General features: G+C 46.8%; 2 protein-coding genes across 4 annotated transcripts in view; both read right to left on the bottom strand.

Annotated features, from left to right (window-relative positions):
• The window catches only part of LOC144120532 (monocarboxylate transporter 12-like), a 45,475-nt gene extending 31,645 nt beyond the window's left edge, over window positions 1-13,830 (bottom strand). Inside the window, exon 1 of one of the 3 annotated variants that reach the window (XM_077653053.1) lies at window positions 13,637-13,830. Coding sequence is in view for 1 of the 3 variants with exons in the window: in XM_077653049.1 (XP_077509175.1) it covers window positions 1,619-1,655 (37 nt within the window). In the remaining 2 variants the exon portion in view is untranslated. Of the gene's footprint in view, window positions 1-1,618; window positions 1,791-13,636 lie in introns of those variants that run through there. The other 2 variants (XM_077653052.1, XM_077653049.1) reach the window with 2 other exon arrangements.
• A 10,780-nt stretch (window positions 13,831-24,610) lies between these two features.
• LOC144120530 (uncharacterized) overlaps window positions 24,611-26,245 on the bottom strand; it is a 104,096-nt gene continuing 102,461 nt past the window's right edge. Inside the window, exon 24 of the mRNA XM_077653048.1 lies at window positions 24,611-25,830. Coding sequence (XP_077509174.1) covers window positions 25,823-25,830 — 8 coding nt within the window. The 3' untranslated portion in view covers window positions 24,611-25,822. The remainder of the gene's footprint in view (window positions 25,831-26,245) is intronic.

Genomic DNA, 26,245 nt, shown 5'->3' with positions numbered 1-26,245 from the left:
CTTAGTTAATCTCATCCGCCCCCTAAATTTCTCTTGCCGTCTCTTGGAATCAGGTCCGTTACCTTTAATGACCATCGGTTGTCTTGCCTTCGCATTACCTGCCCTGCCCAAGCCCATGTCTTCTTGATTTCGACTAGGATGTCATTAACCCGCGTTTGCTCCCTGACCCTCTCTGCTATCTTCCTGTCTGTTAACTTTACACCTATCATTTTCCTTTCAATAGCTCGCTGCGCTCTCCTCAATTTAAGTTGAATCCTTTTCGTTAGCCTCCACGTTTCTGCCCCATAGATGAATACCAGCCACATACAGCTGCTATACACTTTTCTCTTGAGGGACATCGCTACCAATAGTTAATTGATGTTTCCTTCCGCGACTGTAGATCATTACTTTAGTTATTTGCGTATTAATTATCAGATCCACCGTTCTGCTTTGCCTGTCTGTCATTAATCGTGCTTTGCAGTTCGTCGCCTGAGTGACTTCGCAACGCGATGTCATCAGCGAATTGCAGATTACTAAGGTATTCTCTATTAACCTTTATCCCCAACTGCTCCCAAACCAGGTCTCTGATTACCTCCTGTAAACAGGCGGCGAATAGCATTGGAGAGATCGTACGATGCAAAAGGTGAGAGTAGCCGGACACTCACCAGCAATTCTGGGGCAGCTTTCGCGCCATCTGAACGACTGGACACCATCGCGACTTGGGAAATTAATGAGCGAGCCCGCTTGCCCAGACGCAAACCTCCGGGCAGACATTACCCACACTGGAACCCCAAATCGTGTCTTCAATGCAGAAACGCGGAGATGTTACGACGAAGGAGAACCTCTCTCGAAACAGGGAAAAGCGAACATCGGCGAAGTTCTTGTGGCGATGAAGTATAGAAAGAGCCCAGCCCCCGACAAAGCAGTGTCCCTTTTCCAGCCTGCAAATCAAGGCAGCTCCAGACCGATACACCTCGAACACCTCACGTTACGGACTAATTCCTAAACCAGAGTGACATCGTGAGGTGCACGTACACACACACCGTGGTCCTGCTCATACAAGCGCGATTCAAGCCATCGCATAACCTCAGTTAATCCAGCACAGTTCCCAGGAACATGCACGGGATAGGCAGCAGAAAGCTTGCGGGCAGCACAAGGGGCAATGCAAGATGATCTACTCTGTAAACTTAAATACGGCACTGAAATACTACGATCCCGACGTTCCTGTTAAGTTTGGTGGTCTTAAGACCGCAGACAATGGAGCTTCCTAAAATGCAGGCCCATCCCGGACTGCGAGGAAATGTCGAAATGAGTGCTGAAGACTGCGGAACTATGGGTGCAATTTCTTTGTCCACGACGCTGACGAGAACTGACATTTTTCTTTTTGAGATAGTCGTCTTATAATGCAAAGCAACTCTTTTGATTGAGGTGTAACTAAACCAGCAAGTATCCGAGGGCGTGCGAATCCGATTTAGAAAACCCACTTCGAGCTGAGCGTTGCCTATTGTGCTAACCACAAATCGCATATTTGCCCGTTTAGAACGCTCGCGCGTCGAATGCAGCGCATACGCTTTCCATTTTCCGGCCACAATTAGCGCGTTCACATTTGCGGTGCTGGCGCAAACCGCTGCCTATTTACCTTGACGACGGGACCCGAAGACTCGAGGCAGCAGCATGAGGAGAGGGTGAGGGAGCTGCGCTAGAACTGCACGTCTAGCGGTGAAGCACGCACGGCGCGGTCTTCAAGACGGGCGTCCGAGGTGCGTGGTTTGCATTGCTGTTACAGGCGGCGCGAGCCAAGTGCGCCAGTGCGCAGCCCTGCTGCCAATCAAAGGCAGAGCGAAGGCGCTCGAGAAGGCGCGCGCTCTGTTGACCTCGCTATCATCGGAGCGGCCGCGGATAAGAAAGTGGAGCGTCCGCCGGCCGGCACAGCGCGCGCACCTTGCGCGGAGAAGGGGCTCCGTTTGCGGCGATGAATAGCCTGCAACGCGCGTCAAGCACCCCTAACCTGATCTACTTGCGCAGTGATTACCACTTTGATGGCGCAAGGGAAGCTTGGCCAAAGAGCGCCAGGATTAGCATGTTTTTGTCCCCAGGTGGGGGGTGAATGATCCATTTTGCCTAAGCATTTCACCCCGGAGGACCCGAGCACCAGGCCAGGGGAAAGCTTGTGCCCAGTGAAGAAAAAAAAAAAAGAAAGGTACAATCGTTGGGAATTCGGTGGTTCTAGGGATCGAACCCCGCTTCCCGCATGCGGGACGGGTGATCAGGCGGTATATACTATCTTTGCCGGAAGTAGCTAGGCTGCATGATTTGCTCCACAGTCGTATAACAAGTCAGGGATTCTTGGACATCACATTTAATTGCGAGGCAACTGTTGAATACTATAAATAACTGCTACGGAAATGTTGAAGGTAATAATCCACTCTTTCGATGCGTAGCAAAATCTTTTTTTTTTAAGTTTGTTTATCGCTCGCAACGAGCAGTGAAGACTGCCATAAAAAACTAACGGGGAAAGATTGTGACGATTGCAAAAAAGGTAATAGCAAAAAAATGCAAGCCTTCCGAGGGGAGATCTGGGGATATAACGATTGTTGTAGTGGAATATTATGGTATATGAAAAATTGCGTTCATAAGCAACTGAGTTGGAATTGGCTGTTTCGGAAAGGAAATGGGGCAGCATCTGTCTCATATATCGGCGGACACCTGAAACGCGCCGTAAGTGAAGGCATAAAGGAGAGACTGATCCTTTCCCTTACGGCGCGGTTCAGGTGTCCGCCGATATGTGAAAAAATGCGCTTGTCCAGAATTGCTGGGTATGTGGAGCACACTTATGCTTCACTACACGAGTGAGAAGCAAACTATCCCGCCCGGTTACTTTTGCAAAGACAGTGCTTGTTCAATGACTGCCAGTATAAGCCCAGCCGCGTCGAGGAGCGGATATTCAAGAAGGGGGGGGGGGGGGGGGTGAAGCGTGGCTTAGCAACTTCCAATTGACCTTCTATTACTCTATTAGTGGCTCATAAATTCGTCCCTGATCGCGACGACAGACGGTGAACTCCGCGTTCCATTTCACTGTGGTGCAACCATGCCTCGTGCAATTGGGAATGCGGTGCGATCACAGGCCACTGCGACGACCAGTAGACTCATAGAATTTTTCACTGTGTTTGACCAGCTGGAAACTGCACTCGTTCGCCGACATCATGAAGCCATGGACGTCTGCAAACGGGCTTGGCGAATGTAACCCCAATTCGTCGTTTCCCCAGCCGTGCATGCCCACTGGCTCGAGGTGACGGGCCGAAAGAGCAGACGTCCGCGTTGACTCAGGCGCAGGTTGTTTGCAGACAGAGCCAGCAGGGTCAGTGCTGCGCCAAGCAGGTACCTCAGCAGTTCACTTCAATACGCCGAACGGCCTATGTAGTTCAAGGTGGCCAGCTGTGTAGTGCTTTGTACGCGAAGACCTTGCATAGTGGCTTGACGCGCGTGGCGGCTGTCATAACTAGGAAGAACGCCTGCCGAGTTAATGTTCACCATTGTCTTCCATCATATTAAGGAAGCAAGAAGAAATAACAAAAGCTGTGCTTTGTTAACTGCGCTGCAATTACGATGCGAGAACAATCCCATACTATGCAAATGTTCTGAGAATTCTCCCGTGTAGGATAATAGCGTTGCCGACACTGCGACTCGCTTGATAACGTCGCTATCAAAGCAGTAAAGAATTGTGCTGCGGTCCGTGCAACTGTTTTCGATTACGCGACCTGATCGTAATATGTTCTGCAATGACTTCAATAATACTCAGCAGCACTTCCTAAATGCTGAACGTGATATTCGCGGCCATAGTTTCAGGTAAATCCGAATATAAACTTACAAGGGCTGTGACGTGGCATTTTGCTTTTAGTGAATACGCAAAGCAAAACATGGTCGCCTACACGCGACCATGAGTGGAGGTACTGAAGAAATGCTTTGAAAAAAAGAAAAAGAAAATAGACTCGACAATTTTGCTTTCTCATTAATGTGTTTGACCTGTGCAGCTGCTGCATTCTTTTCCGGCGCGAACTGCTTGACGTCATTCTGGCGTCTTTTTCACGCCGCGACCCCTCTTTTAGTCTCTTCTCATACCTCCTTTCATCAACGTGACAATCTTCAGTGTGGGCGCTTGCAGTTCAACCAACCAGAAGCACTGGCAAGTCACGTGATCAGTGAACGAAGAAGCGCGCTCGGAGAATGCAGTTACTGCGCCATTTCCTTTGGAAAAAAAAATGAATATATTTTTTTTTCCAATCTCACTCCTTATAGCAGGTTTCGCAGCCATCATTGTTACTTCTAAGCCCAGACTTTTCTGGCGAGGAGTCTAGGGGTTCTAAATATAACTCCAAGCTGAAGTATATAAGTTCAGCTTCAGCTGTAACTTCAGGTTTGGTAACGCTTCGGTGACTCTCGCCTGCCGATTCTCCGCGACCTTCTTAAGTAGCGCCAAGACGAACGCGTCGCTGCTGTTGCAGACACTTCCCTTTTCCTGTTCGCGGGCGGGGTTTACCTCGGCGCCTCGGGGCTCTCCTTCTAAATACGCGCGTCGATTGCGCAATGATCGCCGAGCGTATGCACTGACTTGGAAGGGCGTCTCCTTCCGCCTGCAGCTCCGTCGAAACGGCGCTTCAGTTGATTGTGCGCTGCTGAACGTTTCACCCATACAGTCGTGCGAATGAGGAGACTACAGGAAGACTGGCATGCCCAGCAATTTTGGAGAAAGTATTTTTGAGCGGGAAACCGTTTATGAACTTAATTTTTTCATACCATGTAGCATTTTGCTATAACAATAAATATATCCGCATGCAGATCGCCCGACGGCAGTCTTGTATTTTTTTTATTCACGTTTTTGCTATCGACAAAAGCGTTCCCCATTGGTTTTCTGTGGCAGTCTTAACTGTTCGATGCGATCGATGAAAACAATGTGAAAGAAAGATTTTGCTTACATATCAGAATAATGGCCCATTACCGTCAATATTTCTATAACAGTGTCTTACCATTTTTCAATTTTCAAAATTTTTGCCCGAGAAAGCTGGACTTGCTGCATTGTGCAGCTCCGAAGATATCTTTTTTTTTTTGTTCGCGCAAAGAATGAGACGCGCATTTCTTCACTGTGCTTTTGTCATTTGTATAAATGTAATGAACACACTAGGCAGAAAGGAGTAATAGTGCTGCGGCGGTTAGTCTTCCAAAAGCAACTACTGGTTCTGTTGAGACTGACTGCAAAGGGTCATCAGGTGCATTTCCTCGCAAGGAGTAACTGGGGCAGTTGGTCGCGCTTCACGCTTGTTTATGCCCCTCTTCGCGAGCGGCGGTGCGTGTCGGCGCGACCAAGCTCAATCGGCTCTCTTGACTTCCCCGATGACGTCTTATTCGGACTCACTGTTTAGCACTTCTGTTTTGTTTACTTCTTTGTTTTGTGCGCTGCGATAGAAGACTATTCCGGCACTCGAACTTTACGTGCGTGCGCGCCACGCCGTTTCTGTTTACTTTAATTATATTTTGTTGTGTTTTTTTGTGCTTTAGATGCTGTCGTGTGGAGCCCGCGACGTGTTTCTGTGTTCTCCTCTTTCTTGCTTCTCTCTTCCTTTTTTTCGGTATTTTTGTTCCTGCGTTTCTCCAAAGCAGGCAGGCGCGTTGTGCCTCTCTTAATGGCAGCTGCCAGAGTCTTTGGCGCTATATGCCTTTGTCGAAATGTCACCGTGCTAGCAGGTCCAATCATCGCAGTACATTTGCAGCCTGTGCGTTCGCTTGTCCTTGTTTCTACACTTGATGTTTACAACAGCAAGAATATAGTAACAATGACCTGTCCGGAGAAAATTGACATGTGATCATTTCCTATAGCTCCAGACGTCTTGCCTCCTCCTCCTCCTCCTCCTCCTCCTCCTCTCGCTTCCTCTCCTTCTGTCCCACTGCACTGCTCGAGAGTGTGTCAGCATTGTTTGATAAACAGTTGCGTGCACGTAGCAGATTCCTTGATTTTTTTGTTTTACTACCACATGTACGTACATACACGTTCTTTCGAAGGGTAATGTTATCGAAGGGTAATGGGTAATTTTATCATTTCACAATAATACGAATACTTTTGAATTACGTTGATTTTTTTGGCTTCTGTCGACTTCCCTTGGTTTTTATTTTGCGGAGAGGTTACAAAGGTGTAGAGATCTTTAAATCCATTCTATCGTCTTAAAATGTAGCCAGAATTTCACGACTTCCTTAGTCACCGCGTTCGCTTATTCACATTGGGTTAGGCCGTTGAGAGCTAATGGGACGAAAGACGCAATTCGGACTCGAACAGTTGGTATGTAACTGCAGTGCTGCTTTGAAACATCACTGTGCTTGTTTCCCCAAATAACAATGCAACGTCGTCGTACTTGGTATGCAAGCTTATTGACTGCAAAGCTTTGGGGCCGCATTTTGTTGCGATTCTCTTTTAAATTCATTCCTTTGATCCCTCTGTACCTTTGGCATCGCCGGTAACGTCAATGCTGATAGCTAAAAACAACGTAATGCATGCCACGGCGCAGAAAAGAACTGTAAACTGCAAAAAAAAAATTAATAGCGAAAAGTATTCTTACAATATGCGCTATAATATCTTAAACGCGGTTTTTAACATTGGATGACCTTAGCAATGCCTTTTTCGATTTGTTTCAAAATAAATTGCACACGGCACACCAAGCACCGCGAGGACGCATGATTCGCTTGTTTGAAGTTTGAAGTTTATTTCTTGAAATACATGCAAAATACATGCATACACTGATTGATCATACAAAAAGAGGTCCCAGACCAATATGCTCTAATGAAACCTCTTATAATAAAATGGATAAACTAATGACAATTATTAGCAATAGCATTTGCTGGTTTTGTACTACCGTAGAGACACAAATAGAATAGAATAGGTAATCTTTGCTCTCTCGCTAATCTCACAAAACGCGTAGCTCCCTACACTACCCGAGCTCCGGAGACTTGGTGTGTTCCTCATCCGCGAACTAATTATGGCCAACAAATGTTAAGCTACAGGTTGCCGCAGTTACTAAATGTTCTTACTCAGTGTAACATCGATGGGCTCACTTTTTCTGCAATAAACTTGCTTGAAATATTTTTGTACGCATGACTGTGCTCTGTGATAAGCTGTGTACGGCGTTTTTTCTTTTTTTGTTTTTTTCTCTTTTACTGTTTGAACTGTATCTTTTTGGGTTTCTTGTTTTGCCTTTGTTTAACATTTAGTTTATTCATAAGCCTTCTCTCCGTCCTGCTGCAGCCACTGTAACGGTGCTTGGGGCCAATCGAGCTGCCCCTAAACAGCTTTTTCCCCTTGTATCCCCCACAACCATTGTATCTCCTTGTTTGTGGAAAATAAATAAACTCAACTTAACTCAAGTCAGCCGCGAACATTAATGAGTTGAAGCATATCACGGAAATATTAGGACATATCTGATAAAAAATGCAATTGAAACTTAAAAGCCAGAGATACCACCGATACGGAATTAATTAAAGTTCGCCCGTATTTCCATGTTCCCATTCTCATTTCCCTCTATTACTCGTTCATCCACTCCTATATTCAGTATTGCATATCATCTTGGGGAAACACGTATCATTCGCATTTATCTTCTCTGCAAACTATTCAAAATCAAGCAATTCGAATTATCACTTATAGTCACAACTCTGCAAATGCCCCTCATCTGCTCCTTTCATTCAATATTTTATCAGTGCCCAAAATAATCGACTACAAATTATGTACCCTTATGTACAAATCTGTTAGAAATCTACTTCCTTTTTCGTTAACTAGCATTGATCAAAATCCGCGTCGCAACGACACGCGTTTTGCTAATAACTTTAACTTTTTACTCCCCAAACCTAACACTAATTATGGAAAGCAAACAGTTCGTTTCACTGCCACCACATTATGGAACTCATTACCAGTTAGCATTAAGCAATCACCTAATATCTGTGCCTTTAAATCCGCTCTCCGTCACTTTTTACAATCCCCCTAATAGTATTTTACTTGGTATATGGTACTAGTTTTGTCATTTATATGATTCAATGAGTTGTTTTTTGTATTGGTCTGTATTATATTGGGTGCGTAATCATTTTTCATTCAATCAAATAAGGGTTTGCATTATTTCTCGTATTTCACTCACTGCTCATTTATGATGCCAAAAGCTTTAAAATTTTTTTTGCATCTGCTGTCTGTAATTCATTTTTACAATTGTTCTTACAGGAGGTCCCGTCCACTGTCTCTGACTCTGGGACCTCCTTCTGTATTCCAATATTTTTCTCTAACCTTGTACCATAAACATGTAATAAACGAACCTTGAACCTTGAACAAACAAACAAACAAACAAACAAACAAACAAACAAACAAACAAACAAACAAACAAACAAACAAACAAACAAAAACGTCGCACCAAAAACTTAGCAGACTAGCAGTTGGAGATAAACAAATTAAGTTGGCGTTTAAATGACGAAAAATATTGAGGTACTTTAATATCATAGGGCAATGAATTCCGAAGTTTGATGAATGAAAATTGAACTGTATGAATTCCGAAATTAGTGCGAACTTTCGGAAGCAAAAAAAATATTCCGATGTCTAAAGCATATGACATTTGGGTTAGTGATGCCTTTTATGAGTATAACTTGGAGAAAATTGTGACCACTAACTACCCTATTACCAAATACGCCAACATTTTGAATTTAATTAGACTATTAATTAACTTGTGGTTTGAAATACGGCAGAATTAGGCCGGCTGCACTGGAATGTCAACTGCAGCTAGTATGTTCTTCCCCTGGCAAGCACTGGTACTTGGCTATTGTTGATGTCAGCGCTGACCTTTCACCCGCCCTTCTTTTTGTGATGCCCGGACGTGCCAACAGTGTGGGACGTTTGTGGCGACCCTATAACTGTTACGCCAGGGCTACACTTTATCTGGCGCGGGCTCCCTGTAGGTTGAGGTCCTTGGGGTGTTTTGTCTCCTTCGACCAGGAATTCCTCGTATTCGCGACCTCGTTCGTTTATCAATGGCTGGCGTGTGCAGCCCGATCTCCTGGCGCTGGACGCCTCCTCATCTTGGTCCGCGAGCTCTCTTCGACAGCTCCGCATCAGACAACTACAAACACCCAACTCAGGGGCATAAAGATGAAAGCCAACTGGCCTTATAGGTGTCGGGTGTTCATAACGAGGCTTTAAGATGGTCAGAGTCTTTATTACGCTTTATTTTGCTCGTGCTTTCGACAGACCCGCCGAAGTAGGATGGTGGCAGCCCGCACACGCTTTCAAGCCGAGTCGAGAGCTTTAACTATCTTGCGTTTAATTCACGCACTCTGCAAACATGACCGTAAGTCTCTGTTCAGGGAAAATTATTTTGCTTTGTTTCTTTTTCAAGCAGTGCTAAGCACAATGATTAGAGTTGAAAAACATGAAGTCTTATTACTCAGCTGTGTTGTGTTCCCCCAAACGTCGGTGATAAGTTGTGCAACTGAGACGGTGTACAACGAGGCGTACTTAGGTTGCAGCTGAAGTAGACCACGACACGCTTGCAATCCAGCGTTAGCATCAGACCTGGGTGAGTGAACGAGACAGTGAGCCAGTTTTGTCGCTAGTCCCCGAGGTAAGATTGCAGGCGGGAAGGAGAAAGCCTGAGTTTGGCGCAGTGCCAGCCTCACTGCACGCGACGTTCTATCCTACCTCACAGTCGTCTGTGCGGTGCGCACGTGCAGAGAAGAACCTGCTTTCGAGGTGTGCGCGATGTTCGCGACTCTTTTTGCCTCTGAGTCCACGAAGTTCAATGATTATTGTGTGTTCGATAATCAACTCGCTGTTTCGTCTGCGCTAGTTTTGGACACAGGCATGCGTGCCATGTTCTTCACTACTTGGTAAGCGTTGTGGCGAGCAAGGAATGTGTGTACGCTACTGGAAGAGCACAGCGTGCTCTCGAATTGCGTGGCTGTAGCAATGTCAAGAAAGAGAGAAATAAAGAAAGAAAGAAAGGAAGAAAGAAGGAAAGGAAGAAAGAAAGAAAGAAAGAAAAGAAAGAAAGAAAGAAAGAAAGAAAGAAAGAAAGAAAGAAAGAAAGAAAGAAAGAAAGAAAGGAAGAATACCGTCCAAGTCGTGTGTCGTTTCTGCCGTCCGTCCGAGTTTTTCACTTAGCTTCGTTTCTGTTATGCGCTCTTAATTGCAGTCGAACCCGGATATATCGAACTCGAAGAGATCGCAAAATATGTTGATGTATCAATAATCTTATATCTATTAAAATAGCACTAGATAAGTTTATCTGTAAATTAGAAGTAAGATTACTTTGCGCGTGCACGATAGTGACGCGGTTCTTTCAGTTGCGTGCTCCCACCGGCTTGCTGGCCGCGCACCTGTCGCTGGGCGTTGCTATGCTTGCTTCGCATTCAAGGCGCATTCAAGGGACTAGCCACTGCCCATTACAAGGAGTCTAACGCTGTTACTAGCACGTTATAAATAGAACAATCGATCAATAAAATCATGGTGCAGTTGTTTTCCGCACCGCCTTGGGCAGCGCAGTGAGCGGAGGCGAGGGCAGCCACAAGGCTCCAGTTAGTCAGGTGGGCTTCCCCGCACGGCAGCGATGTGGCGTGGAGGCTGACTGCAAGATGTATAAGGCCGCTCCTCTCGGGCACACCCCTCTTAACACGAATTCACAGCGCTAAAGTTGCCAGCCAAGGTCGCGCAGCGGACTCGTCTCCACGCGTGAGAAGTGATCGAAGATCGCCGTTAGGAGAACCGCCACTTGCAGAGGCGCGGCGCGCAGCTCGATATATGGAATGACCCGGCGAAATTGGAGCTCTATACACTGCGCGACGTTCCTGTGTTTTACACAGGATTTTCAAGGGGATAATCTGTGTGTTCAGTACGTATACCCACTAATTCCAAATATTCGGGTTCGATATATCCTGGCTCGACTGCTCTGTTACAGGCATCCTCCTTTCCACAAGTTCCCAAGCTACTGGTTTACTGATTAACCCGTGCAGCGAGGCTCTGATGGCACTTCAGTGCCCTGAAGTTCCAGGTCTGAAGAGAAAGTTGTCCTCGTTCTCCAGAAACCTGAAGTTCCGGGGATGCAATACCAACCGCATTTGAGGGCGGGAACCCGGCAGCCTGGAACTTTTGGGGAAATGGGGGCTTTGCTGATGACGAACACATGGGTTGCAGGGTAACAGTAAAAGCAGCATCGTTACCAGCGTTGTAAAAGGAGCCGTCAGCCATTCGTAACCCATACTTCCAAATCGATGTTAGGCTTGTCTAATGGCATCGCTGCCAGTGGACTACCGACAGACGACGAACAAACAACTTCGTTGCGATGCAACAGGAGCGCAATCCCCAGCAATGTGCGAAGGGGCCGCCTGTGAGGGACAACTACGTCGTTCAGCGCAGTGCCGCTTACTGCTCAGTGGCCACAGCGACTTGACTCGCCGGAGACGGGAATACTGCCGGGAAATAACTGGCGTCTACGCCTTCAAAGGAGGAGTCACGATAGATGGTAACAAAATGTTGACGCCAGACTGGAAGAGGTGTGGCCTTTTTATAAGATACTCGTTTAGCGCAATGAAACAACTCGAAAAGGTCAGCATGACGTAATAATCTCGGACACAGCGAGTGATTCGCTCCATGGCAAAGTAATTATCGCTGTCAGAATCACCCTACTTGATCGGTAAAATTGCCGACCGGCCTTCTTCGCCGAAAACAAGTTGAAACTCCGTCGAGGACTTTTTGTATTGCCTCTGAGAAAGACATCCATTCTGCGTAGTGAGTTGTGCAGATCCCGTCATCTTGAAAGGGGGTGCGTTAAGCATACGGATAATTGCTCTCTCCAGTATGTGCTATGCACGAATAATTCTTATCGAAACGGATGGCTTTCGAATACTCACCGTCGTGCTCCTGATATATTTCATCGGGATGTTAACTCTTTCAGCCGAAACTTGCTGTGCTCTATGGCACTCTTAACACCTTTTGACTGCAAGCTGTTTGTACCATTCAATGTTTCAATTGTTCTTTTGTTGCTTCCCGTTATTTTCACTTCTCTGAGTGCGCCACTGTAAAAGGCCTATCGCCGTTAGTGGGAACCTCGCAATGAATGAATGAATGAATGGATAGAAATAAGAAATAGACCATTTACCCGCGTTATGAGCGGTAGTCGCGTGAAGGCGCCAGCGTATCATTTCATGAGTTTGGTTAAAAAGGCGGCTCGCGTTTATTTCGTTTAATCAACTTCGAGACTAATGGCGCGCACTTTCGGAATACAGACGAACACTATTCCCGCAGAGCAGTCGAGGTCGTTAGCACTGCGTCTGCGAGAGAAAGAGAGAGGGTTTTGTCAACCCGATCTGCTGACGTCCGTCTGGCCAGCAGTGACCCGGCTTGCAACACGGTGAAACGCGAAGCGCGGCGACAGCCGAGAAACACCGCCCGCTCGCGATCCCACACACGTACATACACGCAGGTAAGTTCGCAGTCCTGTCCGAACTGCAGTCTCAGCAGCGTCCTCGTTGCTTTTAGTTCGTTGACTGAAACCGACACGTTAAAAATAGCTGGTTAAGTTACAGCGTGCCTAGCCGAGGTCCTACTTCGAGCATTCGGCATATGCTATACCTGATACCCGCGCTGAAGCTGCTACGTGATAGATTCGATGCGGAAACTAAACGTAATATATATACAAGAAGAAACATCATACCGCCCTTTAGGTTACCGCCAGCATCTGTTTGCCATAAGCGCTAACAGGCGGGAGGTCCAGGGCCTTAGGCCGTCGTTTTTTCTCACGATTTTCAAAAGACGAACATTGGGGTAAGAAACTTTTTATAGTGAAATATAGCGCGCTTCTGTGCCATAAAGAGGAAGTGAAAATTTTAAAATCTTTAAGCACACATTCTTTTCTAATAAATAATTGTTAGCTCATATGGCGTCTTTACGCTTGTGCTTGCCGCCTTTGCTAGGCTCTGAAATTACTGAAAAAGGCACAGGGTGCATCAAAAGTTCCTAGGCCACAGGGTCCGTTTGTGATCCGTTTAGTGGAGCATATATAAGACACCCTCGAACCTCAAAGTCTCTTCTGGGGCTTCCTAGCTTCACAGGCGTCTTAAGTGCCCAAGTATAACTGAAAAGTAGACCCTGTAGGTTGGGAACTTGTGACCCACTCTGTACGTATGTAGGCGCGCATCCTTTCCTAATAAAGAGTTCTTAGCCTGCGTCCTGTTCACAAGCTTGTAAAGTCGTCCACACATCTGTCCAGAGCAATCGAAAGGCCCACCGGGGGTTACACTAGCGCCATTTACGACTGATCTAGGGCTCTAAACACGAAAGTATTGTGCATGCATATTCGCTTGGATCACGTTTGATTCCCTATGTCTTATGAGCAAACGAAACTACCCTGTCTTATGGCGCTCTTTGGCCTAAATGCCTTTGCGCCATAAAAAAATCACTTCATCATCACCTTATGCCTTTCATGCAGCAGCAATTCTCATAAATGCACAACAGAGCGCGAAGCTCGAGTGGTCTATACCGGTGTGTGGATGACTTATAGTTGCCTCTTTCCTTTTACGCTTAATTTCATATTTTCGAAACGGTCAGCCAAGCGGGCCAGAATCGAGCACTGCAGGAGTTCTGTCTCACCTACGGCATGCGCGTCGGAGGCAGGCGGGTGTTGGTGGCGTGCTCGGGTCCCGTCCTCGTCGATTTGGTCGCAGTGTCGGCCGCCCCGGTGCCCTAAGAGTCGGCACGAGGCGAAAAAGGTGTCCACCGCGACAAGCGTATCTGCGCGCTCGGCATGGACGGCTCCCAAAGAGTTATCGACTCGAGCGGGCGACCTTTTTCCCTATCAGGCGAGCGGCGGCAGGAAGACAGTGCTTGACCATGAACTATCTACACCGGCAGCAGAGAAAGTGAAACCGGGAGCCACTTCTGCCGCCGTCCTCCCCGAAAAAGCAAACGCACACAAAGAGCTGCGTACTGCGCTCGCTCCATTGACACGGGCGCTAAACTGTAATGACACCCTAACGCTTGTGGCGATGCTTGAGAGCGGGCCCTGCTCTCAAGTTGCTTTCAGACATGGACATAGCGAAACTGAGCGGAAAAATGATGCAGTACTGTGAACAGTTACGATTTCTGCAATGTGGAAAGTTCCATCGTATATTTTCCTCGATGCATGCGCAGATATTTTAACCCGCTTAAGTTATGTTTTTCTTTCGTTTCATTTTTCGCTCAGGCTAGTGTATGTTTTAGTAGTAGTAGTTTGTTCCTTACGGTCTGCATGTAGTCCAGGCGCCATGCACAGGTTCGTTTATTCCATCACAAAAAAGAAGAAATTGTCGGTGGTCACGTGTATACAACGCGCCCGCGCTATCTAGTGGCTTTTAGAACTGGCAGCTGAATGTGAAGTTATAGATAGTGAAGGTATGTAGCCTTTGTTTACTTCGTTTTTAAACCGGCGCTCGCTATTTTCGCAAAGCTTCTACGAGCGCACTCAACTGGCTCATAAAAGCATCGGGATACGAAGATGAGACAAGAGTTTTTATGGCTTCCACGAATGGAGCCGGTTTTTTTCCGGCATTCAAATTTACAGCCCTTATTTTACCCCTCCCCCTTTATCCACCCTTTTCCTCTCTCCTTCTTCCTTTCTGTTCTGATAAGGTTTCACCGGATTGGATGGGGTTTTTTTCGTCGGAATGGCCTAACACGTCCGCCCGGTTAACACAGCCGGCGGCAACCGCTCGGAGCGGCCTGTATTAATTGCGGCCAGCGACAAAGAGCGCGAGGGAGGGGGGGCTGCAGTCTCCAGCTCGCCGCGCTCGACCGCATTGCCGAGCACATCCTGGGCGACGCGAGACTAATGCTCGATCAAGTCTTGCGCTTCAGCCGACCCCGTTGAACTGATCTGACGCAAGGCGGCGGATAACTCGGGCATCCGCAGGCCGCTGCTGTTGATTCAGTGGCGCTGAACGCCGGGGCTGTCTCATTGCGCCACCAGTGCCGTCCTGTTTGAGCGCGCATTCGGGTTGGGCTACACCGTGACACTTTCGTTGCCCTCGATTGTTTGGGCGGAAGAGCTTCCACCCCGTGGTCCTGTATAGTCAGCAAGCTGCTCGTGTCACCGGAGCGCAGCTGTACGTATATTGCGGTCACCACACTGATCCACCATGTAGACGCAAATGTCTGTGGGCGTTGCAGACACCTTTGCAGGCGCAACTGGGTTGAGCGCACCCATGCCGCGGCCCTCTGCAGCGCGTGGCTTATCACGAACAATGCGCTGTGTTTGAAGAAAAATGACATCACGGTATAGCAGTGCCACTGGTGGCTTGCGACAGCTTCTTTCGCTAGCGACTCTCCAGTTAAAGTTGATTGGGGCTTAATCTCCTAAAGGCCCTTCCAGCTTTCTGGTATCAGCGTTATGTTCCCTCGCTACTGATAGCATTACTATAAGCCCACAACCACTAGGTGATAGCGAAATGACAGAGTGCCTCATTTGTTGTAGTACTGGCGTTTAGACTCCTTGCTGACTTGGAGAGCGTTTGGAAAATATTAGTTATGTGGAAACGAAGGACGCAGTAACTGTCTCACTGTTGGAGCGACCTCAACTGCAACGCGAGGGAAGAGAAGAAAGAGGAAATGAAAAAAGGGAGAGATAAAGAGGTGCTGTAGTGGAAAGCTCATGGTGAATTTCGATTACGTGGGTTTTCTTACGGTGTAGTGATACAGCGCAACACACGGGTGTCCTAAATTTCGCAGCCATTGAAACGCGGCTGAACGCCATAGCCACAGAGCCACCGCATCTGTAGAGTATTGTGGGAGTCAGCGTGGGTGGGCGAAACAAATGAAGGGCATGGTTGAGAGCTGGCTCGCTTTCCGCGGCACCACACTGGTCTCAGTCATGGGAACTGAAACTTTGGGTCCAGATTTTAGGTTTTTTATTCGTACTCATTAATTACATGAATTCTTTGTGCTACTTAGGACAGAAAGAGGCTGTATTCTCATGGGGTCCAGTTGTTGCTAAACGCATATGAAGCTGGGGAAAAATCGACAAACAAATTACATTTCCTAATGTTGTATTGTAGTGTCCAAACTGGAGCAAGCTCAGGCTCAGAAATGCTGTATTCTATTCTCAAAATTCATTGGAGGCACTTAGATATCTCTTAACTGCGGGGGAAGGCGAAAGCCAGTGGGTAGTGGGCAGTTTGCTCACAGTCGAGTTGGCAGGTTGTGATCACGTGACAAGGTCACGGGACCTAGGTGGCGATGTAACGGACGGACATCGCGAGGTCACGTGACCGGACGGATGGTCACCGCGAGTATAAGCCACTAAAGGCTTTCGCCTTAAAATTTGAGTAAACTGAACTCAAACACCTAAAGTAACGTTTCCATATACGAATATCAACATAAAATTATGTTTCTCAAAACGCTTTAACTTTTTGATTAAAGAAGTTAATCAAAGCGGAGAAGTAAACTGAAACATTATATAATTTAAAATTTGCAAAAAAAATAACCAAAGGCTTTTTGACATGTTCGTGGAAATCCTCAGATCGTTGAGCTGTTCTCCTTAACCTACATGGAGGTAATAAACTCCATAACTGAACGTCGAGCGAAAACTATAACGACAGCACCCCGCCGCTGCGTTACGCAAGCGCGCGGTGCGCCTTTGCCTGCACGCAAGGCAGAGCATCGGATGGGCGCCGATGCTTGCATGGGATATCGCTGCCGATTTTATGCCCGCCCGAGGCTTCGACGGCGGCGGGGGCCATTCGACAATGGCCGTTGTTCTTGACCGCATTCGAGTTTCCTTCTTGGTATACTCGCGCGGAGCTCTTTTGACTGCGCCGAGGATGCGGGCGCTTTTCCCGTGCAAACGCGCGGAAAGGGTCGAACGGCGGCAGCGCACTTTGCGTCACGTCAGGCGTGACTGGTCTGGCTCCCGCACTGAACGCGAGGTTCGAGGTCAGCCCAGTAGCGCAATGTTTGTTACGTCCGCTTCATACGGACAAACTCCTGCCTTGCGCTGTGTGCGCCTTGATTGGAGCATGTGGCTATGGCCTTCGGGTCCACGCTCACTGTTAGGTGAATGCAGCACCGGATCTGAGGCGTTTTGCTGTGTCCTGATCCCAAGGTCACTACTTAAAGTCCTCTCAAGAAAAACCGAGGCTTTTCAATCCGGGATAATTGCGGAGGATAGCTTACTGCCCGATAAAAAGAGACCTGAGAAGTATACCGTATACTCTGATACTGCGAATCTCTCTCAGATTTGTCGGCCAGATATCCATGCTTTAGAACTATGCAATGAAACTAAAAGAATGATGTCTCGCATCACTGACATGTAACTTTCAAAAGTTTTAAAACAACTTTCATAGCACAGGAATAAATGTTGTGCCATATTTCAGGAAAAAGGCTCACACCCTCATTAATTTACCCCATTTCTTTATTGGGCTAAGGTCTGTCGTTTGTCCTGCATGCTTCTCTTACTCTGTCCTGCGTTTCATTGGAATGCGCTGACAAAATGCATTCAAGCAAGGTACCACAGTCCTCTCTTTGTATGTTGGAGGTCTGACACACACACAAACACACAAAAATTCACAGGCAATCGTACACGTTGTCATGTGACAAATCTGCGTCAGCAGTATTGTCTTGTGCACTTCGCTTCCACAATGATCGCCGTACCGTTGCGCCTTTGAATTGTATTTCGCCGTTGCTTTTTCATTACAGTGCTACGTGTGCTTCTGGTGGTTGTAGGCGCCTGGAAAGTGGAGGTTTGGGAATCTGGAAGGGAGGTGGGCTTCTGGAAGGAAGAGGTGTATGGATGAGTGGCGGGTAGTGCTTTCTGCAGGTGGAGGTGGGTTGGTTGGCAATGTGGCTTCTGGATAGTGCAGGTTGGGGGAGGGAAAATGTGAATGCATAGTCGGTGGTAGCCTTCTAGAAGGTGAGTTGGGAGGTTGTTGGTGGGTGAAGCTTCTGGAGGGTGATAGTAAGAACAGGCGGACAGATTTTGCCAAAGTAAGAGTAATTGTGCTAACGCATAAAAAAACAACAAAAAAACAGAGAGGCCACCAGACAGGGAGATGAGATCTATCGACTGTGTCTTCGGAAGCGCACGCTTGATTTTTCGGTAATTTGAAGCAGTCAAATCCAGCACACAGCGTAAGGCCTCAAATGTTATTCTGTGGTTTATTCACCGCTTGGCTGCATTCAGGGTGTTAGACTGGAAGTACGTGCATAAGAGTTGAGCAGGGAAACGCCTCAAGAATTGGCGATTTGTCGATGACATTTTCCTGCTAAGTGTCTGAGATGACGAATCTGAGAGAACTGAGAACTTTAAGGGGCTTAGTTCACTGGAAGGGTTAACTGTTATTGCCAATAAGATTGAAGCAATACGCTTAGTCTCGCAAAAAAAAGCAATTCGCGGTAGTAATGGGAGTGGTGAGTATACATATACGCCAAGCACTCACGGCAGGCAAGGACTAAATGTATTAAGGGTAAATGTATTAGCAGGACAATAAGAATTAATTGGTGCACACCGGCGGGCACTCTCAAATTCTGACCTGCAGCTTACCGGCATCCCTGAAAGGGGAAGAATATGACCAATGCATACTGAAAGTACTCCTGTGCAGCCCCTAAACTTGGAAGGTAGCGAGAAAACTGGAAATGAGACTAGCCACAGCTGGCGGTTGATGGGAAGGAAAGTAGTGAGCGTAACGTTCAGAAACGTACAAAGGCTAGCGTGTATTAGAAAGCAAAAGCGAGTGGATGAACTCAGACAGCAAATTTCGGCAGGACATGTAAAATGCGGAATTGGAAATCGAAAGTCTTTCGGGGCGTTGGAGTGGACACCAGGGGAAGGGAAATGCAGTCCAAGATTCTGGTGGAGGGATGATGGTGGAGAGGATTCCGGAGCAGCGATGCTGGCGCCTGGCTCGGGACAGGGTTAATCAGAGATTACTGTGAGGTGCCTCTTATTCAGCAGTGGTCTTTACCTGGCTGATGATGACGGTAATGACACAGGGGTCGGGGTTAAAGGATGCGTAGGATATTAGGGGTAAGTTGGTTTCAACGGTCAGTTCACTTTTGGAACTGAAACACTGAAACACACAGCGCTCTGTTTGTTATGTGACTTCTTCTTCTTTGAGATTTCTTCTGTGTCATCATATGCTTTATGTTTATGGTAGTGAAAAACCAGCCCGCCCGACGGACTGTATTGTGTCACTTTTGGAGCCGCGCCAACGTACTGCTAGCTTTCTTCAATGTCAGCATGCAAGGCTGTGACCCCAGGATCATGTTTTCCTAGAACAGTTCCTTGCAAAGTGATACCGTGGAAGTTGAGACTTGGGACGTCAGAGAGAGACATCCGCAAGCAAAGCTGACCTCTGCGGTTCTGTCGCAACCAGAGTGTTGCAAGCAGCACAGTCAATGAATGAACTCCTGAAAAGTGCACGCCATTTCTTTGTCACTTTCTCAGCTGTGTTGCCGTTGTGTCTGCGTAGCACACAGTTGCAGCTGACGTAGAAATAAACGGCTGCCTATTGGGGTGACCTACACATGCATGCACGAAAGCCTTGGAACACGTGCGCTTAAGAGAGAGAAAAAAAAAGCGATTCCACAAATTTGATGCTGCAGCGTCAGCGCTTTCTTGAAGTTGCCGTTTTGTCGGTCGATCCAGCATCAACGCACGAGCAGCGCGCCGGGGATCCTTTTTTTTTTTTTTTTGCTGCTCGGACGAGCGAGGGGTCTGCAGACAAGTTATCTCTATCGGAAATCGTCTCTTGCAAACCCGTCCTTTTGCCAAGGGCTGTGCACTGGGGCGACAAGTTTTCTCGGAGAATTCTGCAAGGCTGAACAGTTCATGGACATGCAGTTCCGTGCACTGCGGAGGTAAGCACCCCTCCTTCTATCACGCCTCCGAGAGCGGCTGGCGTCTAGCCTCACCACTGCTAAATTCACGGTAGAACGCAGGGGTATGTTGGCATCGGACTTGTGCCCAAAAGACGCATTTGGTGAGACAAGTCTGCTTATGTGGAATGCGTAAAGGGTACCGACAAGCGAAAGTTGGTCCGAAGAAGGAAAGGCTACTCAACTAAGGCAAAGGGCACTCGAAGTGGATACATCTTCAAGCGTGGATGAACCGCCCGCTGTTTTGCAGCTGCACTCAATTACGGGCGGACAGGGGTAGTTACGCCTTGCTCTGATCGTTGATTTCACTGTTTTGTGAATGCACGTACTGCGGGCAAAGGAAGGTGCTGCTCCTTTTTTTTCTTACTCGCGGCCTTTTCTATTGCCCTTCTCTTTTATCAGCCTGCACTGCTTGCGAGCGCCTGTCTTGTACGGGATGCCGACAAACAAGCGGCACGGAATGTGCTCTGCAGCGGTCCGACGCTTTGTAAGCGTTAGATAAGGCCTCCGCGGGACGTCTTGCTATGAATTATTGCCAAGCTGCCGGGCAAAAGTGCCAAGAGAAAATGATGATTAGGGCACTTTACTGTGCAGCTTCCTTTACTAGGGCTTTTCAGCTTTTCACAGGCGTGTAAGTTTACAGGGAATGACCAACCACTAGCACTACACGCAAAAGACAGTTTATTCGCCCAGTTTTTTTTTCTCTCCTACCTGTTGTTTTGTTGTAAGTGCTGATCTTGCAATTTCCCCCTCCCCACTGTAATGCCAAATGGTGCTGTGTGAAAGGTGATAAATAAGTAAATAAATAGGTGCTTAAGAGTTGCATCGTAAATGTAAGAACCGTATATTCATTCACCGACCCACGGCCGAACTTTGAGGACTTGTTATCTGAAACCTCCCCAGTAAACATATTGGAGTGCTCGCTGTCGCGACTTCAGCAACGTTGCGTTTTTCGAAGAGATATGGAGGGGGATGCTTACTACATAAGAAGGCTATTTCATGCACGCACGCACGCACGCACGCACGCACGCACGCACGCACGCACGCACGCGCAGCTTTGAAAACGGTCGGCTCGAGTCTTTTATAAGTTAGTGCGTGCGGAAATTAATTGAACATTGATGTAGCATGTGCAGTTATACTGGGGTGCATCTGTGCGCAGTCCTGCATGGTTCAATAAACTACGTGCTGCGTTTTTTTTTAAGGCTATCTGTAAGGAAGCCTGCAGAATCTAACGTGGAAAAGGTGTCCTCGTTTATTGTGTTGCCAGATGACGGGAAGTTACTTCGCGTGCACTATCGTGCTCGCTTGCTTGCTTGCTTGCGAGCAGAAATATTAGATAAAAAGATTTTTCAATCGCAAAAGCATGGACTTATCACTTGTGGTTTGTACATCAAACTTTGCCCCAAGCTCTCGCCTCAACTGTTGTAAAGAAGCGAGAAAGGGGCCTTAAGCTATTTTGTTGAGTCTCGAAAGGTTTATATTTTTATGATATGCAAACATTTACATGTGGCAGTTCAGAACAATGTAAAGAGCAGCGTCACGTTTGCTGGGATGCGTCGTGTCCGGCAGACAACACGGCAATATTAAACGGCTGCAGCGAGACCATTATCGAAACCGAAGAATTAGGACGCACCGTAACAAGCTGGTGGAAAATAACATACGCACTGCATTCTTCGTCGTCAAATTGTGCCTCTGTCGTAAGTCATCGTAAATGGGATACAACGGCGCAAGAACACGCAAAGAACGGGACAGGCGCCAACTACCAACCGGCAAATGTATAGTTGGCGCCTGTCCCGTTCTTTGCCTCTTCTTGTCCTCGTTTTCTTTCGCCGTTGTATTCCATTAACGATGTCTATTCACCAACTAGCTCAAACTAAAGCCTTATCGTAAGTCATGTTGTGAATCAGTTGGACCTTTCTTACATCCCGATTTGCTTTCTCAGCGTGATGTCATAGCGTAACTCACCAGACGACGCTGACATGTTGCATGCAGCCTGTGCGTGCGCAGCCTTTTCAAGGCAAGTGTTGTCTGTTTGCGAGCCGTTGAGAGCCCCATGCTTCTTCTTGTTTGCCTGCGATACTGGACATATTCGACCTGCTTTCTCTCTCACTGGTCCGTGTGCTGCTCTTGGCTCTGCTCTCCGCCTCATTGCTTCCGCTCATTGTTGAACCGAGGCGCGGAATCCAGACAGCCTTCTTCTTCGTTCTCTGCCTGAGCCGCGCCCTTATGTTTTTTTTTTCTTTCGCGCGACCTGCCCGAAGGCAGCGGCAAGGTCGCCGGCGCGAGTCCAATGTCGCGTGCATTGCGCACGTGACAGGCAGTCGCCCGAGCACCACTCTTCGCGCGAAGGCTGCACGTTTTTGAGAGCCGCTGCAGATCATGCGGGCAGCGTTCGCTGATAGCGGGGTTAGCGTTGCGAGGTGTTTTTTTCGACTTGAGCCTGAATGACAGACCACCTCTCGATGTCGGCGCGAGCCACGACAGACTCCGTCTGGAAAGGGAGCGAATATAACAACAGTGCCAATGTGGCTGTTCTAGAGATTTCCGTTGTGCGCGGGGGAGGCCTTCCGGGTTTCGGCAGGGATTGCACCCTGCAAGGATGTGGTCTGAATCAGCCGATAAATTTTCTCGTTATCCCCAAACTCCAACAACATTTACTGTTCGAGGGGATGCTTGTAGCGCGACAAAAAACACAAGGGACAGAGACGAACGGGACAAGGGATGCTTGTAGCGCGACAAAAAACACAAGGGACAGAGACGAACGGGACAAGGCGCTTGTCCCGTTCGTCTCTGTCCCTTGTGTTTTTTGTCGCGCTACAAGCATCCCCTCGAGCAAAATGAACCAACTCGCCCAGCAAAATGTTTTATTGAACTACATTTACTGTACCTTACCCGCCTGCATCAACATATACTGTTTCTTTCTCCTCCTCCGTGCAATGTGATGTAGTAGCGCTTCTGCTGGGGGTCTCTTATTTTTTTCGGGCATTTTTAAGGGTGACTATGCGCGGATATTTGGACAGACGCGTCTGCCAGCGGCCGGCCTCAGACAATATGTAAAGCCGCGAGGCTATTTCAGAACATCGCAGAATCCATCGAAGAGTAGTAATAGTGGTAACAGTACTATTATAGTAGCTGCAATTAAGTGTCGCAGTGGCGCCTGAAGCCGTAATGCGCCGTATTCAAAATAGTACGAGTTACTTATGGTTGCTGAAAGTTATTTATGAAGTTTGAATGAAAATAAAAATATCGTCCGTTCCTTAAAATGCGACCAAATTATTGAATAGAACAATTTTTCGATTTGTGCTGAACAGGAAGCAATAACGTCTACAAAGACGAACATAACAGTCACTGTGTTCGTTCGCGTCGTTCTTTCGTTGCGTTCGTCTTTGTAGGCGCTATGGTGTCCTATCTCAAGTTACTGAAAGTTACTGTCTCAAATTACTGAAAGAAGTTCGCCCACGCAAAATCAGTCCCTCATCGTCGCCTTACCTCTGCTGAGAAGCAAAAAAAGAAATCACTAAAATATACATAGAATGTCATGGGATCAAGCGTAGTTGACCGGTTTTAGTTTTGTGCTTGAAAGCTGAGGCGAATGTCGATCGAATCCTTAGTGTTTTCTTTTTCTCTTTAGAAATTCAGGCAGTGTGGTTTGCTGAAACATCTGTCGATGGGGTTGATGATTCCATGTGTTCACAGATCCATTCTTTTACATCCGCGGCTGTCGCATCTCGATACAGGCGAATCGCTGGGAGCCCGTGTGCTGTGCGATGTCAGTGCTCGTTAAAGAACCCCAGGTGGTCGAAATTATTCCGGAGCCCGCCATTGCGGCGCCCCTGTGTCGCTTTGGGACGTTAAACCCTATAAACCAAACCTAAGCCATTCTTTGACATCTTGCGAGTGGCACTGCTACTCTGCTACTCTGCTAAAGCTCAGGAGCGGCAAATTACTAACAGCACCCCCACAGATTTATTAGTGGTGGTAATGAGCAGTGGATACGCGGCCTGTAGTCAGTAATTAAACCCCTCGGCTTAAAAGATATCTACTGTCCAAGTAACTGAGAGTTGGTAATTAAGTCTATTGGAATAATTATTAGCGTGTGATCTAGTTACTGGATTAGCGTGCGATTTGTCAATTAAGTCTATTGACGCAGTTATTAGCGCGCATTCGATTTGGCGGATTAGCGTGTTTATTCCCAAATGAGCCTGTCGGCTCAGTTACTTTTATCGCAGTGTTTCGTTATGTTTACGTTTTAAGGACTTTTTTTTTCGCCGCTTTCCTACGCCCTTATCCTTTACTTTTCACCGCGTGGAGGGTTTTTTTAAGCAGGAGACAGCAAACACAGCAGGGGGCGGCAGAAAGTTAAGTGGGCGGAAGAGATTAAGAAGTTTTCGGGCAAAGTGGATGCAGCTGGCAAAGGACAGGGTTAATTTGGTGAGGCATGGGAGAGGCCTTCGCCCTGCAGTGGGCGTAGTCAGGCTGATGATGATGATGATGATGATGGTGATGATGAATCTGATTTGATTTGATCTTTATTCAACATCAGGTGATGTTGGGTGCACAGGCAAAAAGCCAGAAAGGCTTGACTAGGCCAGTGCACCCATTCTTTTACAGCAGGGGTGGCAAATATTACGTTACACTACATGAATACATACATCGATGAAAATAGAGGGCAATGGAAGATTACACAGCATATATAAGCCACTCGCAGACACAATGTTTACATTATCAGAAAAAGCAACACATAAAACACTTACTGTCGTATTTGCAAAAAAAGAAATATATAGAACAAGCATGACTAATAAAATAAGTACAAGTGGAAAGCACATGCGTTATCTAAGTAAAGATACCGCGCAACTTTTTCATGGACAATCTCGTGACATCTATATCATTTTGTAGTAGTTGATTTATGGTAGTTGGCAAAGTGAACTTTAGCATCTGTTTTTCATAATTGGTACGGCATTTGGCAACTTTCCATAATTCAGAATGACGTGTGGGGTATGAAGTTATGTTTCTATTTAATTCGTATAATTGAGCCGGGGTTCGGATGTTGTTTATGACGTTTGACCTGTAACATTTGCATAACCTAAAGCCATACATAGAGTCTATGCGAGTAACGTTTAGTGTTTTGAATAAGTCAGCTGTAGGATATTGGTATGACATTTTACTTATATTTCTAATAGTACGTATATTATTATGCGACTATATTATTCACGAAGAATCGTGTTCATGTGCCGCCGGTTCTATATGAAGTTCGTGCCTGTTCACTCAATGTTAGAGTATTATTTGGAACGTTCTTAGTCATGATTAGGCAGAACTTCGTGATGGGGTAAGCGCATTATGTGGAAAGTTCCTAGCCATGCTTGAGCAAATGCTCTGAATTTTTTCGCGATGATGTAAGTGCACTATGTAAAGTTCCCAGATATATTTAAGTGGGAGTTCAGGACACCGATGGACATTATCTGGAAAGTTCTCAGTCATGATTAAGCAGAAGTTTAGGGGACTTCGCGGCGGTGTAAGCGCTTTATCTGTGTACTGCGTAATGAAAGATCTGGTGATCTAGTTGATGATGATTAATCGATTAGCCTACAGCAATATTTTAATCGAGCTGAGCACTTATATCACCTTCATGACTGAGTAAAAAATAATCGTGGATTTTAATGAATGGCGTAGGCTTTCCTGTTTTGTTTGCTTCGTCGTGAATTGCCTGCAGTCATGAAGAAACGAGTGCAGCCATGGCGTCTTCTCGCCACTCACGGCTGCACGAGTAAAACAAAAAGGCACTAGTTTATTCCAAGCTGTATTTTTTATTGTTGACACCTTTTATATATTCATTTAATTTATTTCATGCACTTGGTGTATAACGCAGAGGAGATCATATAACACGCGTGCACGGAAGTCGCACTGGTGCCTTGAATTGTTCCAGCTTGGAGTTTATTTGCCTGAAAACAAAAAGAACAGACCACATTGTTTGCTTTAAGCAGCGTTGCGAGCGTGTAAAACGCAAACTTCATCTAAAAAACTTAATCAGAAAGTTACAGAAGCCAAAGGCAAAGTAAAATGTGAGGCTTTGTTCGTTCAGCTTTCGCAAAACTTCGCCGAAGCTTGTTTGCTCCATAATGATGGAAAAGGCTGAGAGTTTTTGAAAGCGGTTTTGTGACCAGGCTTTCCAACCTTCAGAACAGTGGTCCTGGAACGATGCTCTAGAATATATATACGTCAGTGAAAGTCGGTACAACCTCAGCAGAAAGCGTAATTGAATTAGGTGCAGTAGTTATTCGGTTATCGCTGTTTTCAAACAATGGGAAGCTACTGTATTTAATGCATACGTTCTATGGGAGGAGTAATTCCGCGTGA

Source organism: Amblyomma americanum, chromosome 2 (assembly GCF_052857255.1).
Source record: "Amblyomma americanum isolate KBUSLIRL-KWMA chromosome 2, ASM5285725v1, whole genome shotgun sequence".
NCBI lineage: Eukaryota > Metazoa > Arthropoda > Arachnida > Ixodida > Ixodidae > Amblyomma > Amblyomma americanum.
Note: the sequence above shows the minus strand (reverse complement) of the source record. Positions and strands in the feature narration are given on the sequence as shown.